This window comes from Zootoca vivipara, chromosome 1 (assembly GCF_963506605.1).
Source record: "Zootoca vivipara chromosome 1, rZooViv1.1, whole genome shotgun sequence".
Lineage (NCBI taxonomy): Eukaryota > Metazoa > Chordata > Lepidosauria > Squamata > Lacertidae > Zootoca > Zootoca vivipara.
In genome coordinates, this window is record NC_083276.1 from 57,386,237 (window position 1) to 57,405,074 (window position 18,838).

At 40.4% G+C, this 18,838-nt stretch overlaps 1 protein-coding gene across 6 annotated transcripts in view; it reads right to left on the reverse strand.

Annotated features, from left to right (window-relative positions):
* Positions 1-74: 74 nt before the first annotated feature.
* The window catches only part of PPFIA1 (PTPRF interacting protein alpha 1), a 60,925-nt gene continuing 42,161 nt past the window's right edge, over positions 75-18,838 (reverse strand). The window contains exons 23-31 of one of the 6 annotated variants that reach the window (XM_035116917.2): positions 17,706-17,768; positions 16,824-16,850; positions 15,579-15,754; positions 15,385-15,482; positions 13,212-13,387; positions 12,862-12,930; positions 7,999-8,164; positions 5,640-5,710; positions 75-3,922 (exon numbers count right to left, since the gene is read on the reverse strand). In XM_035116917.2, coding sequence (XP_034972808.1) covers positions 5,652-5,710; positions 7,999-8,164; positions 12,862-12,930; positions 13,212-13,387; positions 15,385-15,482; positions 15,579-15,754; positions 16,824-16,850; positions 17,706-17,768 — 834 coding nt within the window. In that variant the 3' untranslated portion in view covers positions 75-3,922; positions 5,640-5,651. The remainder of the gene's footprint in view (positions 3,923-5,639; positions 5,711-7,998; positions 8,165-12,861; positions 12,931-13,211; positions 13,388-15,384; positions 15,483-15,578; positions 15,755-16,823; positions 16,851-17,705; positions 17,769-18,838) is intronic. The other 5 variants (XM_035116935.2, XM_035116926.2, XM_035116953.2 and 2 more) reach the window with 5 other exon arrangements.

The following is an 18,838-nucleotide window of genomic DNA, read 5'->3' on the forward strand; positions in this document are numbered from 1 at the left end:
AGTCCAAACTTCAGAGATCCATGCTTTAAAAAGTAGCTTTAAAAAGTTGTCTATTGAACTCCAAATAATAGCAACGATGACTGTTGGAAACTCATGTTTGGGGCAAGGAGCAGAGACCAACTGCTTAAAAACATGTATGTGTGTATTGGAAACTGTTAAGGAACACTTTTCTACTCTTTGGAAACCTGCAACTTAAAAACAAATGTTATAGGATACAGTTTCCTATAGACCTTTTTTAGGGTAAATGAGAGATGTTACACCATTGGGAAAGAAGAGCAATGACTCACAAATACAGTTTAATGGTGGTAAAAATGTGAGGAAGAGTCTAGAAAAGCAACTTTATTCCATCTATGGAATTTATAGCTGAATGAAATTCGGAACATGACTGTTATATGCTAAAGGGGAAAAAAACAAGTTTCTAAAAGCTTCTCTTAAAACTGTTTTGGCTGACCTAAACAAGATTTCCGAGTATTAGCACCATCGCTTGCTTCATCGCATTGCTTCAAAATGTGCAAATCCAGCCCTGCTCTCTCTGTGTGTCTGAACAGGGCCCTGGACTTCTGCCCAGAGAGCATCACTGTTTCCAGGAGAGAATATTCCACAAAATTGAAGCAGAAAGGTTTTCTTATGGCACGGGGAGAAGAGCCAGCCAGATCTCAAGTGATGGAAAGGCTCATACGTATCTAAGTCAGGGCTAAGCAATGTAACGCCCTCCAGATACTGTGGGACAACAGCTCTCACCAGCCCTAGCCAACATGGCCAATGGTCAGGGATGATGGGAATAGTTATCTGGAGGACACTTATGGACACTGGGCCTTGCACTATCCTCCTGGAGACCCATAAGCCAATCAGGGCTTGGGTGTGTGTGTCAACCAATCACAAGGGAGTGGAGAGAAATGGTCAGATAGCGCTTGGGTGGATTTTAGGCTTTTAAAGGCTTGGCTGGGTGGTTAGGGTTTCGCTAGGCTGGGCAACCCAGATTATTTCTCTGAGGGGAAGGAAAAGATTCTAGGAGGAGTCTGAAAGCGTTTTACTGGCTGAGTAGAACACAACCATTCTTGGAACAATTAGTTTAATTAGAAACAGGTTTAAAATAAAGCTTTAAGTAAAGTTCTTAATTACTTCTGTAAAGGGATCTGACTGAAACAAAGTTGTACCTTCCCAGAGTAATCACTGAGCTTTAACCCTCACTGAATGTGTATAAATAAAATTCGACTTTTGTTTCCAACATGCCTCATTCTTACTTTGATCTACTGGTTGAGGGGTAAGTGGCCTCAGGTTTTCCTTTATATAAAGAATCCTTGCTGCTGCATTAGTAAACACTACCATGTACAGAGAATCTCAGACCTCTCAAGAATAATTGTCAGGGGGGTTTAAATTTTAACGTGCCTCCAACCTGGTCATGTTACCTTGCTCCCTTCTTTACTGAGGGAGTTTGCCACAGACTCCACACTGACTACCCAAGGTCTAAGATACTGATACAGAATTCAAGGGGAAACTGCTGGGAACATTAATCTTCCTCCTTTCCAGGGTTTGGGATGCAAGTATGGAAGGAAAAGAAGCTGTAACTCCTTGCCTCTAGGGCAGCAAATAGCTGTCTTGTTTGATTCTGTGCTTGCACTTCTAAATGTGAGCTGCAAGTTGTGAACTGCTGAGATGGAAAGGAAAAGCTAGGGGAAATGTGTGATTCATCTGTATTGAAATGAGTGCAGAGAGAGTATCATTCAATATTGAGGAAAGCACATTCAACATAGAGTTGCTATAGCTACCAGAAATATTAATCTGTTTCTAAACTAAAGTGCTAGAATAGCACAGATGAAAAAAGGGGGAGGGATAATCCCCAGATTACATGACAATAGCTCCTGGTCACAGGGCTAAGCAGCCATTTAGAAAACAAGAGGATGGCAGAAGGCAACAGCAGTTTCATCAGTGGGGTGAACTTCAAAAGATTTAAAAGCAACCTACGGTACTTACTAAAGCATTCTAGAAATGCTTGTTTTATATGGCACATTTTGAGACAAATTTTCATCAGCAGGGTTCCAATCCTGCACACAGATTGTTATGCAGGCTTACTCTGAAGTTGCACTGGAGTCCAACGGAGTTTAACATCAAAGCCGCAATCGAATGCAGGGCTACACTTTACGAATGTAAACAGACTGTGACACAGCATAGACGGTCCTTTCCAGATGTTCTGGGTAATTCACATCAGTCCCTAGCCAGCATGGGCAATAGGAGAATGGGATTTGTAGTGCAAAGCTACTAGAACACCACATTGTGCTACGCCACAGGTAATAGCTTAAGTGTCTTGAAGGTTATGGGACTTGCCTCAGTTTAGACCAGCCTCACCCAAGTTGTAGTCTAATTCTGGAAGTTGTGCTCCAGAATCATCTGGAGGGCACCTGGGCTGGGGAAAGCTGGTTTCAGCAAAGAGGAACATGACTCGATGCTTCACAAGAAATCTCATCTACATCAATTAATTACTTGAAATTTGACTTCAAAACACTTCAAGCCCCATTGTTGGCAGTGGAAAAAATGCTTCAGTACTTTATTGAAGAAAGCAATAAATAATACTGTGATAAAAATAGTTCAAAAGTACTTAGTCTGTACATATTTTGTTACATAATCAGAAGTACACATAAAAGATTAATAGAAAAAAAACACAGAACAGTAACAATGAATTTCAGTCGTACAATTAAAAAGAGCCAAAACCAAAACAGAAAAAGACATGCTGTATATATTATTGCATAATAAATAATGCACCATAATCTGAACTCATTCCTCGCTGGCATCTTAAGATGCTATTTTAAAAAACGAATGATGCATTTTCTACTTATATTGGTTGAAATGGCTAACACTATTAACAATTAATTTTTGTCCAGAATTTAAAACAAGTTTATAAATATATGCAAAAGATGGCATAAGAAAAATAAGGCCTTTTTAATAGTTGCACTACTACACGCTTTAGCCTCATGGGCCATCAGCATTTTCGTCATGAGACAGTTGCGCATCATGATTGGTCCACTTAGAAGAATTGCATCAGTTCGGTATTTTTCTGAAAAACAGTTTCACATCAAAATACAGAAGAGCACTTCGTTGCCTATTGAGTACTATTAGGAGCTATCCTCAGTTAAGAGAAAATATTTCCGCTTATGGCTTATGCTCAGTCAATGAACATAGACTGTACAAATATAGCCACAAAAAAGAAGTTATAAAGGAGCTCACCAGGTCTCTCACACATTTCATAGTATTCAAATAAATCCCACATTTTAGAATTTCATTTAAAGCAAGTTATATTGAACAGAAGGCTTAAATAAATCCACTTTAAAATCATATGCTAGGTGGAAAACATACAGTTATGAACGGAAATAGAAGCAGGTACCATGCCCACTTTATTAATAAACATATGCTTCTCTGAAAAAAATGGGATTTATTTAACGTTTTAGAGCTAGCTAGCATTTTCCAAATGGCAAAATATATATACTGCTTGAGTCAGGATACCTTTACAAAGATAGTAAAATCCTTTTCACCTGGGTTTATTATTAAAAACTTATTACTGATAATTACAATAACTGCATAATTTACAAAAACCCTACATTGCTTATAGGGGTAGATACATACAAGCATTACAGTACATTCAATAGAAGAGACTAAAATTAACAAATCGGCAGTAATTTGATTTATAGACTGAATACAAAGGTAAGTAATAAGACTCACATACACTTACATAAATATAAGAAACATTTAAGTCTAAAATACTTTCTCTATAGTACTCACAAATTCATCTAATTAAAAACTCTGTAATAAAATATTTCAAAGTGTTGATTTAACAAGTATTAACAAGATTAAAGATTTGAATTGTTTCCAAAATATGGTCTTTGAATTCAAAATGTTTCAGGTCATCTGTAGAAATAGTGGGGATAAACTGAAAATAAAGTAAGACTCAGTTAGTTGCAGAAGTCAAGACAGGGAAACGTATGCACCATCTCTCTAATCCAAGGAATGACAAGAACAGAGGGGAGACTACATGCGGTTTTACTCTTTTTTCACAGCCTCGATCAAGGGAGGCAGTGGAAGCCTGTCACAGTGCCAAGTGACTGTTAGGCAAAGGAAGGGGGGAAACCAAACTCTGCCCAGACTTCCCTTTTCCTCCCCATCCAACAGCTGATCAGTTGTATGGAATGACTTTACTCAGAAGTGTCACAGCACCAGTGGGCTACTCCTCTTGGCCCCACGAGTGCAATTGCACCAGATGTACAACTAGCTGTAAAGCACTTTCCTATAGGTAGCTTTTGAAGAACGAGAATATTTTATAAATTCGTCTTATATATAGAATAAAATGTTATGTATTCCCATGCACTGTCTCCCCAAAGATATAATTAAGGCAGACATGTTTTAAATAAAAACCAAACCGTTTACTTGAAGAGGTTAATCTAGCCATGGGCGTAGCCAGGCTGCCCCCCTGCCTTCCCTTGGTTATGCGCATGAAGGCAGCCTTTATTTCTTAAAGCAGGATTATAGCCCTTAAGGGTTGGACAGAATTTTAAATGGTAAGGAGCAGCACCCTGCATAGCTTTTTGTTCATTCACTTACCCAGTACAACAGAATAAAATTTTTGAAGTATACAGATGTATTTGTACTTACATTACTACAAACCCCAATACAAGTTATTTGCACATTACATATAGTTTCCCCCTTTTCAATCTTCCAAAAACAAACTAGAAAGCCTGGTGCTGAAAGTACAGTTACCAGTGCATGAAAATATTTATTTTTTAAAAATTATCTAATGTAGATTTATTTAAAATATTTATATACTGCCCATTTCACAAAGACATCAGAAATACAGGAGGGGGTATGACTCCTGTGCCCAGAGCCTTTCAAAAGGTGTCCCCACAGAACTCAAACTTCTGTCTAAAACTACGGAGTTTAAAAAGTAGTTTGGGGACTAGGTATGACAGCTGTTCAAAGGGGGATTATATATTGGTGCTGTATATGGAATATTTCACCAACTTCCTCTCTACAGTTGCTTGGCTGAATCGCAAAACTGCTTTCTAAATTCATGAGGCTGGTCAGCAGTTTGTGGTTCTGGGGGACATCTTCTGAATCAATGTGGACTTCAACATGCCACAGACAGCAACCAGAAAGATGTCAAGCAGGTGTTCCAATATTTGTACAGTGGTACCTCGGTTTAAGTAACACAATTGGTTCCGGAAGTCTGTACTTAACCTTAAGCATACTTAACCTGAAGCGAACTTTCCCATTGAAAGTAATGGAAAGTGGATTAATCCATTCCAGACGGTCCGCGGAGTACTTAAACTGAAGCATACTTAACCTGAAGCGAACTTTCCCATTGGAAGTAATGGAAAATGAATTAATCCGTTCCAGACGGGTCAGCGGAGTACTCAACCTGAAGCGTACTTAACCTGAAGTATGAGTGTAATTGGTTCTGGAAGTCCGTACTTAACCTGCAGTGAATTTTCCCATTGAAAGTAATGGAACGTGGATTAATCTGTTCCAGACGGGGCCGCTGAGTACGTAAACTGAAAGTACTCAAACCAAAGCGTACTTAAACTGAGGTATGACTGTATACTGTAACTTTAAAAACATCCATGCACCACAATGAGGCTATCACTGTTACTTACCAATAAAAGGCTTTAACATGAATAAGTCCTTACTGTAGCAGAATCCAATCTTTGTGTTGCTGATACATTGCCTATTCCAACAATCAGGAAGACATGCAGAACACAGCATGCAGTTAGTATTAGAATCACATATCAATGCAGTTACAGTAACACCATAAAGTTACAAAATGTTAGCTACACAGAATGTAAAGTAATTGGCTACATATTCACTACTTTGTATTTGTAAGCCACTTTATGAAAAGGATGGGAAAACCTTGCACATATTGAGGGCCACTGTTAATTGTCAAACTGGCTGCAGCCCACAAAACTACACCAGCATATACTTTCCATTCTCCTAAGTCGGTCATAACAACCACACGCCCCAATCACAAATTTGGGAAAGGTGTCATAGCTCAATGGCAAAAGACACGCTTTGTGTGCTGAGGGCCTCAGGAATTGGAAGCAATACTAATAGACCAATGCTCTGATTTGGTGCATTAACAGCTTTATCCCTGGAGCAGCATTCAATGTGGTGCCTGGGGTCATGAATTTATAAGCCTCGTACTAGCTATATTCACAAGGCAGCTTCTCACTTAGATGCTTAAGGTCAAGTGACTCCCAGCCCTATGCTCCTGTGCCAATACTGACACAGTTCCTCTCCATATACCTGACTAGCATAGCCCATAAAAGAACTAACCAAAATGAAGAGAGGTTAAGGATAGGGGGCAGCTCAGTCAGTAGAGTATGAGACTCTGAATTTCAGGGTCATGGGTTCGAGCCCCACATTGGGCGAAAGATTCCTGCATTGTAGAGAGTTGGGCTAGATGACTCTCTTGGTAACTTAATGGTCAGGGGTCCCTTTACCTTTACCTTTAGGTCCAGTCGTGACCGACTCAGGGGTTGCGGCGCTCATCTTGCGTTATTGGCCGAGGGAGCCAGTGTACAGCTTTCAGGTCATGTGGCCAGCATGACAAAGCCGATTCTGGCGAACCAGAGCAGCACACAGAAACGCCTTTTACCTTCCCGCTTGGAACGGTACCTATTTATCTACTTGCACTTTGAGGTGCTTTCGAACTGCTAGGTTGGCAGGAGGTGGGACCGAGCAACAGGAGCTCACCCCGTCGCAGGGATTCGAACCGCCAACCTTCTGATCAGCAAGCCCTAGGCTCTGTGGTTTAACCCACAGTGCCACCTGCATCCTCTTGGTAACTTAAAAAGGTAAAGGGACCCCTGACCATTAGGTCCAGTCGTGACCGACTCTGGGGTTGCGCGCTCATCTCGCATTATTGGCTGAGGGAGCCGGCGTATAGCTTCCAGGTCATGTGGCCAGCATGACAAAGCCGCTTCTGGCAAACCAGAGCAGCACATGGAAACGCCGTTTACCTTCCCGCTGTAGCGGTTCCTATTTATCTACTTGCATTTTGACGTGCTTTCGAACTGCTAGGTTGGCAGGAGCTGGGACCAAGCAATGGGAGCTCACCCCGTCACAGGGATTCAAACCGCCGACCTTCTGATCAGCAAGCCCTAGGCTCTGTGGTTTAACCACAGCGCCACCTTGGTAACTTACAACTCTACAATTCTATATAACATGAGAGATGGCACTATGGCAGATGTCTCATCTGCCCTGAGAAAGGCAGCTGTGCTTCCCCTCATTAAGACGACCTCCCTGGACCCAGAAGTATTAAAACTATTGCCCAGTGGCAAATAATACCGTTTTAGAGCAAGGTGTTTGAGAAGGTGATGGTGGTCCAGCCTTAGGAATGCTTGGAGAAAGCTGATCACTTGGATCCATTCCAATCTGACTTTAGCCCTGGTCACATCACTGAACCTGCCTTGGTTGTCTTGGCTAATGACATTTACTGAGAGAACGCATCTGGGCCAGAGACCCCCCCACCCTGTGTTAAGGAATCAGGTTGTTTACTGGTAAGACCTGCATAGCTGGTAGAATCTACCAGTTACAGCTATACCTATCCACCAAGAGGACTGGAGCAGAACATCATACAAGCTAAGCTGAAACTTGATTATGTACAGCAATAATACTTTGTGGATTGCATGCAACAATATTTCATATGTGCTACATGGATAATAGATTCAGATGTGTTCCATTACCACAGAGAGATAAATGTTTTTTTAAAGATTTCTAAATCATTTGAAGACAATCCTAAACTTTGCTTCATTAGATCTCACAGAAAGTCAACAGTTATTAATGCTGAAATAGTATTACTAATGCTGCCATCATTCACTGACAAATAAAAGCATTACTGAAAGTCATGCACAGGGTTAAGTCCTCCCCACTCCCCATACACAGAAAGCAGATGATTACACTTACAACCTCAGGCATAAATCATCATCATGCTTAAAAAAATAAGCACTACATTACCATCAATTTGCATCTTCTTTGGCTGCATAGAAGGTGAAGACATTGAGGTGTTAACTCTGAAGTTTGCAGGGAGAGTCTCTGCTGATCCAGCTGCTAAACCCCGGATGTCCTTTGGTCTAAACTTCTTCCTCCATGAAGGTGCTCGTCTAAAGCTCTTGTCATCATCCTATCAAATTAACAAGTGTAACAAAGATTGAACATGAAAAAGAAGGCAATACACTTTAATTTATAATTAATATACAACACAACCATAATATTCAAGAGGGCTTTAAACATTGTGCTTTGGTTTAGATTTTTAGATGCTTTGGAGCCACATATTTTGCACGTTGCTGATCGTTTTATTGGTGATGTATAAAAATCCAATATTCATGCATCCTTTTCAAAGACTATCCCATAGCTCTCAGTCTTTGAAGGAAAGAAGTTTACTCATCTTTCCCCCATCTAATAGGAATTTGAAACTACATGCAATATGATAAGCAAGTTTAGCAGACATTACATTAATTACAAATATCCAGTACTGTACTGAATTCCAAATTAATGCAGAAAATAAAAGTTTCTGCAGCCTTCTGTTGCTATTTTGTGCACCTTGAACAGTTTCCTTTTTGCTTTGTCTGAGAAAATAAGCTAAGCAAAAATTTAGCTGGACAGACAAATCAAGCTGCGATTTCCCCACAAAATTCTCATTGATGTGGACGAGAGTGTGATTCAAATAGCTTAAGATCTCCAGGACTACAGTTCTCCTCTGGTTCTAATTCAATCACCATTCTGCCTATTAATTGGCTACCTACAGCCCTGAGAAATAAAGAGTGCTATTCCAAGCAGTATTGTAAACTGGACTTCAAAAAAAACAATGAAAAGCTGACTACCTTTTTGTTAAACAAGGTCAAACAAGACAGTTGGCCTTCCTTTTTGTGTGTCTGGAAATTGCCTTTGCAGGGCTACCCTTTTGTCCATCAAACCTCTTTCCACTCATTCTTAACAGCTCTGGCATGCTGGAATTCCCTTGAATTTGAGTTCCCTTTTCTACTGACCACGCCCCTTTCCCCTGAGTATCCCTTGTCCCCCACCCAGTTTGCAAGTGCCCTCCTGGTTTGTCTTGCACCTCACTGAATCACCATCACCTTCTTTGGCATTTCCAACAGAACGTAAGGAAGGAAAGACAAAGTGATGTTATATTTCTCATTTTTTAAGCCTTTTCCTTCTGTGAATTCCCCTCCAACCAGCTCTCTTCTCAGAAGTAGAAAGCTACAGTACACAGCTGTACCATTCATCCCACAACTCCTCCTCCTCACCCTCTTGTGCTCTCCCTCTAGGAAGCCTTTCAATAGTTTAATCATCCTTTTTGAGATAAAATCAAGAATATATTTAAACTCATTGAGAAGGAGTACAATTTACAGAAACTCAGCTGTCTCATAAACAAAGCAAGCCAGGGATAGCATCCATGCAACCATAGCATCCACAGATCTCCAAGAGAGATTGGAGGATGTATATTGTGCTCTGTTCTGTTGAGATACTGAACAAAAATGAACCAACACTTATAAAATTTGACCTTTCCATTTGTCCCTGTTCACTCTTATATGTTTAGTCTGCTTTTTTAAAACCAAAGCTTAACAGTCGTCAACAGGTTTACCACACCTATCAGCCAATCACCCATTCCCACCACCCTCCTGAGTAATAACCCTCCCCACCCTCTCATTATATACGGTATAAGGGTCTGGTGACTTCTGTTTCAGTATATCTGAAGAAGTGTGCATGCACACGAAAGCTCATACCAATAACAAACTTAGTTGGTCTTTAATTTTTTTTAATTTCGATTATATGACTGCTCAGTTCTTTCCAGTGCTGCATAACCATCATCAAACCTCAGTTCCAGAAAAGCCCTAACCTCACCTCCATTGCTCCCCATGGTTAAGTGGGCACTTTGCCACCTAAACTAAATGATCCAAAAGTTATTCACACCTGACCGTTTTTATGTTTTGGTTAGTGTGCTACTTTGGGCCAGTTCTACTGGACTGAAAACAGAAGAGGACAGCCAGGGGTTGCAGTGGGAAACAGATTCACTAGTACACATTTGAGATAAATTCCTCAAGCTACTCTTATACTGGAAGGGCTTATTCCCTGAATACGTAGAAGTGGCATACAGATGCATTTAATGGCACATGTCCTGAGAATGTAAGAGACCTGCTGCATCAGGTCAAAAGCCCATCTGGTCCATCATCCTATTCTCACACCAGTAAACTAGATGCCTAAAGCAGGCATCCACAAACTGCGGCCCTCCAGATGTTTTGGCCTACAACTCCCATGATCCCTAGCTAACAGGACCAGTGGTCAGGGATGATGGGAATTGTAGTCCAAAACATCTGGAGGGCCGAAGTTTGGGGGTGCCTGGCCTAAAGGAAGGCCAGAAGCAGAACTTGAATTCAACAGCACTCTTTCCCACTAGTGCTTCCTAGCAACTTATATTTACTCCACAGTGAATTTCATAGTTCAGCTGTAGGCTGTATGAAGAATTACTTCATTTTGCTTCTCCTGAATCTTCCAATGTTCAGCTTTGTTGGATGACCCAGTTTTCTTGTATTATGAGAGGCAGAAAAATATCTCTCTATCCACTTTCTCCCCATGCTTCAGCGCAGGAAGTGTGGTGACTATTCCCACTAAGACAACACAGAGAGAAGGCATAGTTCTTCCTTGCAGTTGCCTGACATATCCAAAAAACAAAACATGCCATGATCACTGCCCAACATGGTACAAATGCAGAGCTATAACAAATTCAAGGGGAGGGAAAAGTCTACTTAAATGTTTTAAATCTCCTATGTTAAAATAGGGATTAACAAATATTGACTAGGCTTACCAAACTTCTACCTGTCCTCATTAACCTCAATTCCCTCCATAAACCAAATCTTCTGGCACATGCAGAGAGGACATTGGGAGAGGCATTTCCTCTCACTTGCACTGTGGCATGAAAAGGAAAAAGGAACCTACAGAAATTTCCCTGCTCCCCCTTTTTTCAAACTGCTATGCATGTCAGAAGGAGCTCCACTTTCACCCCCAAGCTTCCTAAATGCAGCGAGAACAAATGGCTTGGATGAGAGGTGGAGATTTTTGTCAGTTGCTTGGAAATTTCAATAAAAAAACAGCTGGAGTCCTTCCTGTTCCTTAACTTACTTACACAAGTCTCCCTGCAAGTGAAACAAGATTCTGTCTCTTCTGAGACCTCCAGAATGTGCAGAGAGCTTAGAAGAGAGACATTGTTTTCTCTCACTTGTGGTGCGGTTTGTACAAAAAAACCTGCACTGCAAAAAGTTTGTGGAGCTTCCTGGGAAACCTCGTTAGAGGACTAGAGTTACTTGCTTCTAGTGAGATAGAACAGAGCAAACCTATGTCAAAATGAATCACAACCAATACACTACGGGCAGTACTGAACTAACGTTTTGCACTAACTAGGTGAAAGTCTGGATGGATGAATCCCAAGCCAGGATTAAGATTGCCAGAAGAAATATCAACAACCTCAGATATGCAGATGACACAACTTTGATGGCAGAAAGTGAGGAGGAATTAAAGAAACTTTAATGAGGGTGAAAGAGGAGAGCACAAAATATGGTCTGAAGCTCAACATAAAAAAACCCAAGATCATGGCTACTGGTCCCATCACCTCCTGGCAAATAGTAGGGGAAGAAATGGAGGCAGTGAGAGATTTTACTTTCTTGGGCTCCTTGATCACTGCAGATGGTGACAGCAGTCACGAAATTAAAAGACGCCTGCTTCTTGGGAGAAAAGTGATGACAAACCTAGACAGCGTCTTAAAAAGCAGAGACATCACCTTGCCGACAAAGGTCCCGTATAGTTAAAGCTATGGTTTTCCCAGTAGTGATGTACAGAAGTGAGAGCTGGACCATGAAGAAGGCTGATTGCCTCAGTATTGATGCTTTTGAATTATGGTGCTGGAGGAGACTCTTGAGAGTCCCATGGACTGCAAGAAGATCAAACCTATCCATTCTGAAGGAAATCAGCCCTGAGTGCTCACTGGAAGGACAGATTCTGAAGCTGAGGCTCCAATGCTTTGGCCACCTCATGAGAAGAGAAGACTCCCTGGAAAAGACCCTGATGCTGGGAAAGATTGAGGGCAGAAGGAGAAGGGGACGACAGAGGATGAGATGGTTGGACAGTGTTTTCGAAGCTACGAACATGAGTTTGACCAAACTGCGGGAGGCAGTGGAAGACAGGAGTGTCTGGCGTGCTCTGGTCCATGGGGGTCACAAAGAGTTGGACACGACTAAACAACAAAGTGCAAGGATTAACAGGGGGTTCCCACCCACTCTTCCTCCCAGCATGCAGCCTGTGCCATCCTTAAAATCTGCTCGCACTGGTGGGATGGAGGTGGACAGGACATATTCTGCTGCACAAGGATAAATCCTTGCCCTGACAGAATGTTCACCTTAGTGCTATGTTGAATACAACCATAAAGTAGTGAAAGGTTCTTGGTGATTTATAAATGCTGAACATCTAACAGTGAAGAAATGGTTATACAGAACTCAGTTCCTAAAATTTAAGACAAAGAAACTGATCAATAGTGGAAATATCTTTGAACTCAGTGAGTCAGCTGCCTGCACAGGAAAACTGTTCTTAATCTTAGGTGCTGTGACAGCAGAGGGGGGAAAGATTATCTTCTCACTTGTCTAGGAGCCCCTTGACTGCACCCCTCGGCAGTAATTGCGCAGGAGGGGGAATCTAAAAACACACTACAGTTAAAAGTCCCCATAACTGAGCCCAAGACTTGCTGCAGGATTTCATTAACTTGTGGTGGCTGTATGTACAAATAAAAAGTCTGGATGGAATCGTAGAACTAAAAACCAAAATACTCACTTCATCAAACCTCCTGTCTGTGCCCATAACTAGAAGGTTGTTGAACTCTCGTTCCAGCACAGCACGAGCCTAAGTGAACAAGAATCAGCAAAACTTATTTCAAACTTTTGGGTTACAGTTGGAGAATCTATATGTATAAGACATTGAAGATCTGGCACCCAGAGTCAACATATGTTTCCCACTTCTGCCTTAAAAAACGTTAAATCCCAATCCCACAGATTCATTATGCTCTTTGACACCAATACAGGATTCCAGGGTTTAAATAGGCCACACTCTACAAATTCTTATTCAGTGCTATATTCTGATAATGAGTAAGAATCATCTCCAACAAATTATTTCTTCATTATTACCTGTGTATTTTGAGTCGGAATTTGTAGAGAAAGAGCTAATGCATTGTAATCAAAAGTTTCATCTAAGGCCACAAGTGCGCCATGAACTCCACTTTCTATAAGGTTATTTGCATATTCTTTGAGACCAATCGACACCACCCAGTGAATCATTCTGTCATTGCCCCAGACAAGGACATCTGTAGGGGGGGAAGTAAAGTTGTGAGTCACTAAAAAGTTGACAATATATATAAAATACAATTTCTTTCAGGTGTGGTTCCAGTACTGCATACTATTGAAACTTAGAAATAAATGTTGGGACTGCATTGTCACTTGATTAATATTAGTATCAAATGAAGTACATATTTTATACATTGTCAACAGTTTGCATTGTTCTGCACCAAATACAGATGGGACTGTAAATACACCAGGAATGAAGCAGCTAAATGTCTGATACTGGCATATAATGTTTATGAAATATTCCTTCAACACTGTAGACACTGAGTGGAATCTAACATTGCACAAGGCAACTGACGTAAACCTTTCTCCCCCTCGCCCCTGTAATCCCCCCAAAATTGTTCTAGAGCCCAGCACTCTGGGCCAACACTCCCAACACTCTGGAATAGATCTTGAAGGCACATAGGTAGCAGCAGGGGAGGAAAGAAAGACCAAATATCATTGCATGAGCTCAGTCTGTTGTGTGAACTGAAATCTACTGTGTTCGCTCACTGTGTGTTGGATACAGCTCTTAATATTAAAATATTGTAATGCAAATATTAGTAAACACTAATTATTTTGCATTTGTTTGCTTCAAGAATTTGAATTCTGCTTAATCACAGTAGTCTCTAAAACACAATTTTAGCAAATTTTATGTATCCTTTAAAGAAACAAAAACATCCATAGCATTCGAAATCTGACCTCAAAGCTCCTTGTGCAGCTATTCCAGTCTCTTTTGATGCCTAGCATTTTTCTCTCACTGGAATTGTAAATGCACTTTCATTATATTAATTTCATCCACTCCCTTTGGTCAAATATTCCATTCAAGTTAGATGTTATACAGTGGTACCTCCTGTTACGAACTTAATTCGTTCCAGAGGTCCATTCTTAACCCGAAACCGTTCTTAACACGAGGCACGCTTTCGCTAATTGGACCTTCCGCTGCCGTCACACCACTGGTGCGCAACTTCCACTCACATCCCAGGGCAAAGTTCGCATCCAGAAGCATCTACTTCCGGGTTAGCGGAGCTCATTACCTGAAGTGTTCATAAGGAGTACGTAACCCGAGGTTCCACTGTATTGTGTTTTAATTTGTTGGAAGCCACCCAGAATAGCTGGGACAACCAGTCAGATGGGCGGCATATTAAAAATTATTATTATCATCATTATCTATTGTATTCTTGCAACTACAGGAGAAAGTACCATTTAGAACACCAGCATCTTGCCCCATTAAATTGCACCACAAGGGTGAGATCAGAACAGCACTAGTTTTTTATTGCGCAGATTCTTCCTTCTTTCACAAAGTTTCAAATGAATAGGGCCAGTAGTTGTACATATAATTGTTTAGGAAGGAAAAGAAATATAGGCATTTGTTTCTAGTTCAAGGATATTTTAGATAGAACACCATAGATTCCAGTGGTTCCAGTATGCAGTCAAAATGTTCTGAACACAGGACCTAACAATACCATGCTAGACTTCATAAACACCAGCTCTATACAAAATATAACACTGGCATGAATCTACCATTGAACATACTTGCAACTTTGGAGATTTTTCAAGCAACAGAAAATACTGAATATAGAATCATGATTTCATATACTTCTCATAAAGGTAAAGGGTAAAGGGACCCCTGACCATTAGGTCCAGTTGCGGACGACTCTGGGGTTGAGGAGCTCATCTCGCTTTACTGGCCGAGGGAGCCGGCATACAGCTTCTGGGTCATGTGGCCAGCATGACTAAGCCGCTTCTGGCGAACCAGAGCAGCACACGGAAACACCGTTTACCTTCCCGCCAGAGTGGTACCTATTTATCTACTTGCACTTTGACATGCTTTCGAACTGCTAGGTTGGCAGGAGCAAGGACCAAGCAATGGGAGCTCACTCCGTTGCAGGGATTCGAACCACCGACCTTCTGATCGGCAAGCCCTAGGCTCAGTGGTTTAAACCACAGCGCCACCAAATCCAGAAAAGAAAATGGCTACCTTTAATCTCATTCAAACCTTCTTCTCTTCTTCTTTCAAGTTCTTTTCGGTCATAATTTAATCTACGCAGACACATAATGCCACACTGGAAACTATTTCTGTTAAAAGGTTAAAAAAGAAATAGGCATCAGGAAAATATGTTGAAATGCACAGACAAAATGCTCATTAATAAAGACTATTTTAAATCTATTTACCTGTGAAAACTGTCGACCATTTTAAGTTGACCACGGAGATCTTTTTTAGTTAAATGGTCCAGCATTCTAGCATCAACAAGACATTCCATAAAATAGCTGCGATACTGAGGGAGCCCCAAACTGGGAAGCCACTCGTTGCCAATCCACTCATGGTTCATATCACCATAGGCTAAGGTCTATTAAAAGAAAACCATTGAAGTGTAATTGTAAATAAGAAGATGTAAAATATTTAGTCAGTGCCTTACAGTTTCACACAAGAAAGAGGTTGTAGCTACTGAAGATGCAAAGCAATGTTTTAAAAATTAAAACCACTTCACACTTTATTTATACAGCAATTAACATTTACTTCGGTGTACACTGAAGAATGATTTGAAGATGCACATCGTCAAACTCTCTGATAGTGCCAGGGCTGCAGCTTCCTGGTACATTTCAATTCCTCATTTCAAACTTTGACCTGCTTTGCACAACTGGGTAAGGCAAACAATGACTTAGTAAGACTGTGAGAACCTGCTCTTGGAGAGGAGCTGTTTTCCTCTCCTCTGGACCTTCATCCTGCCGCCTTGACCTGGGCAAAACTAAGTTCTCTCCTGACTTACCACGAGCTATAGAGAAGTTTGTTCTTGGCTACAGCTCATGATTAGTGAGAGAGTGGCTTAACCATGATTCCTGATTCGGATGATACACTAAAGCCAAACTTTAGCTTAGTCAGCACGGTGCAGTTGTAAAAATGAGTAGGGAGGGGCAAATGAGCTCTGAGCTCCCCTGCATGTTTGCACAGCCTCACTGAAGTCATATTTTGGCTTACCATGTCATGTGAAGCCATCCCTTCACGTGTTTACAATGTGGATCACTGGCACTAACCAGCTACACAAAGTGGGAAGTGGCTGCTGTTAGAAAGAAGTTATTAACTTATTTAAACAGATTTTAGTTTAATCTGAATGCGTTGTGACAGAAACAAAAATCAGCAGAAAGCACACATTTTGTTGCTATGCTATCACAAGCCTGTGATGAACTCCAGGAGAACAAGCCTCAAGAGTAGGTAATATAATGCCAACCTCCATGACAAATAATTTCTCAAAATAAATTTTGGGCGAATTAACATTTGAAATATTTACTCATTAATTTCCCCTCAAAAATGTTTTTCAATGTATTTAATTTAAAAAAAAATAAAAAATAAAATAAGTTTTCGATGGTGAAATAAACTTTGATGTTTTACACAGAAGGTTTAAAAGAAAAGTCTCCAACCTGAGCCCAGCTTCCTTCCACATCTTCCTGATGTTACGTAATTAGAAAAGCAAAAGAACACACAAATGTTAGTATTTCTAAGTTTAGTAATGCAAGAAAATTCAAGGTGATGGCCGCAGTCCAGTGTGCAAAAAATAATCAAATGGCTGAACTGTGCAAACCTATAGAAGGCTTGACTTCAATAAACTTCTCAAAACAAGCATTATGGCTGTTGAATTATTAATTATTAATTATTATTATTATATGTATTTGTTGAATTTATATACCACCCTACACCTGGGGGTCTCAGAGCGGTTTACAGAATAAAATCAAGATATAAAACCACAAAATACATAATAAAATTATGGCATATTTAGTATATGTATCCTAGCAATGAACAGTGTACATAATCCTTTCTGCGCATAACATGACACCTCTGGAATGCGGCCATAATGGAAAGGCAAAATAATGGCATGCTAATTGTTAGGAATGCAAGCATCATGCATTCAAAGTTATGTACATAGGAATTTCTCAATATATTTTTACCCTTGTGAAAATTGAAACACCACATGCTGCTTAGTTTATCCACACAAGAAGCAGCATTTAGCTGTAAACCCAAGTAAAATATTAGGCAACATCTTAAGTTCCAAAATCAATCCACTGATTTTGCCTTCAATGCACATAATTTCTCCCAACCCCATGATGACCTTGGTGGAAAAACATTTTACAGCATAATTATACATTTCAGAGAAGGTTAGTAATTAAAATAGGCCATAACCAAGAAGAATTTAGGTTACATTAATATTTCTACTCTTTTTAGAGACATTAAGAGGCACATGATTCAAGCACTCAAGAAGTGGGAAAAGCACTGCAAACACAAAAAGGTTCAGTGCTATAACTAACCGTTTGTGGTGTAGATGTAAGATTTTCCATTTCTTCATGTGTTACCCAGACATTTCCTGTGGTCTAATATGACCCCAAAGTGAACCAATCACATCCAATGAAAGGAAAGCAGTAACAAAGAGGAGAGGTTGCAGAATATATAAGCAACAGGTACATATAAGGAGCAGGCATGGGCAAAAGCAATGGTTTCTAGATTGTTAAGTACAGACTGATGTAAGATGCAAGCCTGCAGGCAACATTTCCCTTCAAATAGTAACGTAATGTATACCCTGTATTTAAGCAACAATAGAAAAAGTATAATTCCTCATAATATGACTTCTATGTGTACTCCTTACACTTAGCAGTGCCAAGTAATACTTTGGGATACTTCATTTTAGTTCCTTAGAGTGCATCTATCCTTCTGATCAGAATACTGGATAAACATACTGTATCCCCTTGTATACTATGTGCCAATTCACATGCAATGCCAAATCATGGTTGGCAGTACTTGAACAGGCTGTGTTTATGTGCTCACTCCTTGCACACTCCAAAGCACTTACAGGTTTGTGGTAAACCATAGATTTTTGTTACATCCGAAAAACTATGGCTTGCCTTTGCTCCAAATCAAGATTGCAAACCAGAGTTTGAAGATCAGTCATGTAACACCAAATCATGGCTGGCATTATATGTGAACCACCTCAGTTTAGGCAGGTTGCTTTTGAGACCAAATTATGTTTCAAATAGAATGTAATCAGATTAAGTTTATACATAATATAAGCCAAGAGCATACGTGGCAATAATTGTTCCATGACCACAGGAACTCTGGATCCTAACATGAAATAGATCCTGCTTATTCTTTGTCAGCCAGTTTTCTTTCAAATCACTCTACAAACACAGCAGATATTCACAAGACGCAGTCACCATCACTCTCGCTCCAGTCCCACAAGCAGATGTGCATATGTAGTCTATATGGATGCAGATTTGCATCTGTATGCAGATCCACAGCACAGTATTTATCAAGGCCCCACTGAACTGGCTGACATTCTGCACCCCAGATGTAAATAATGAAATGTGATTCAATAGTGGCAGGCAAAACAACCTGTCTTCAGCATGTGCCCCCACCCCACACAAGAATACAACACAGGTACAACTTT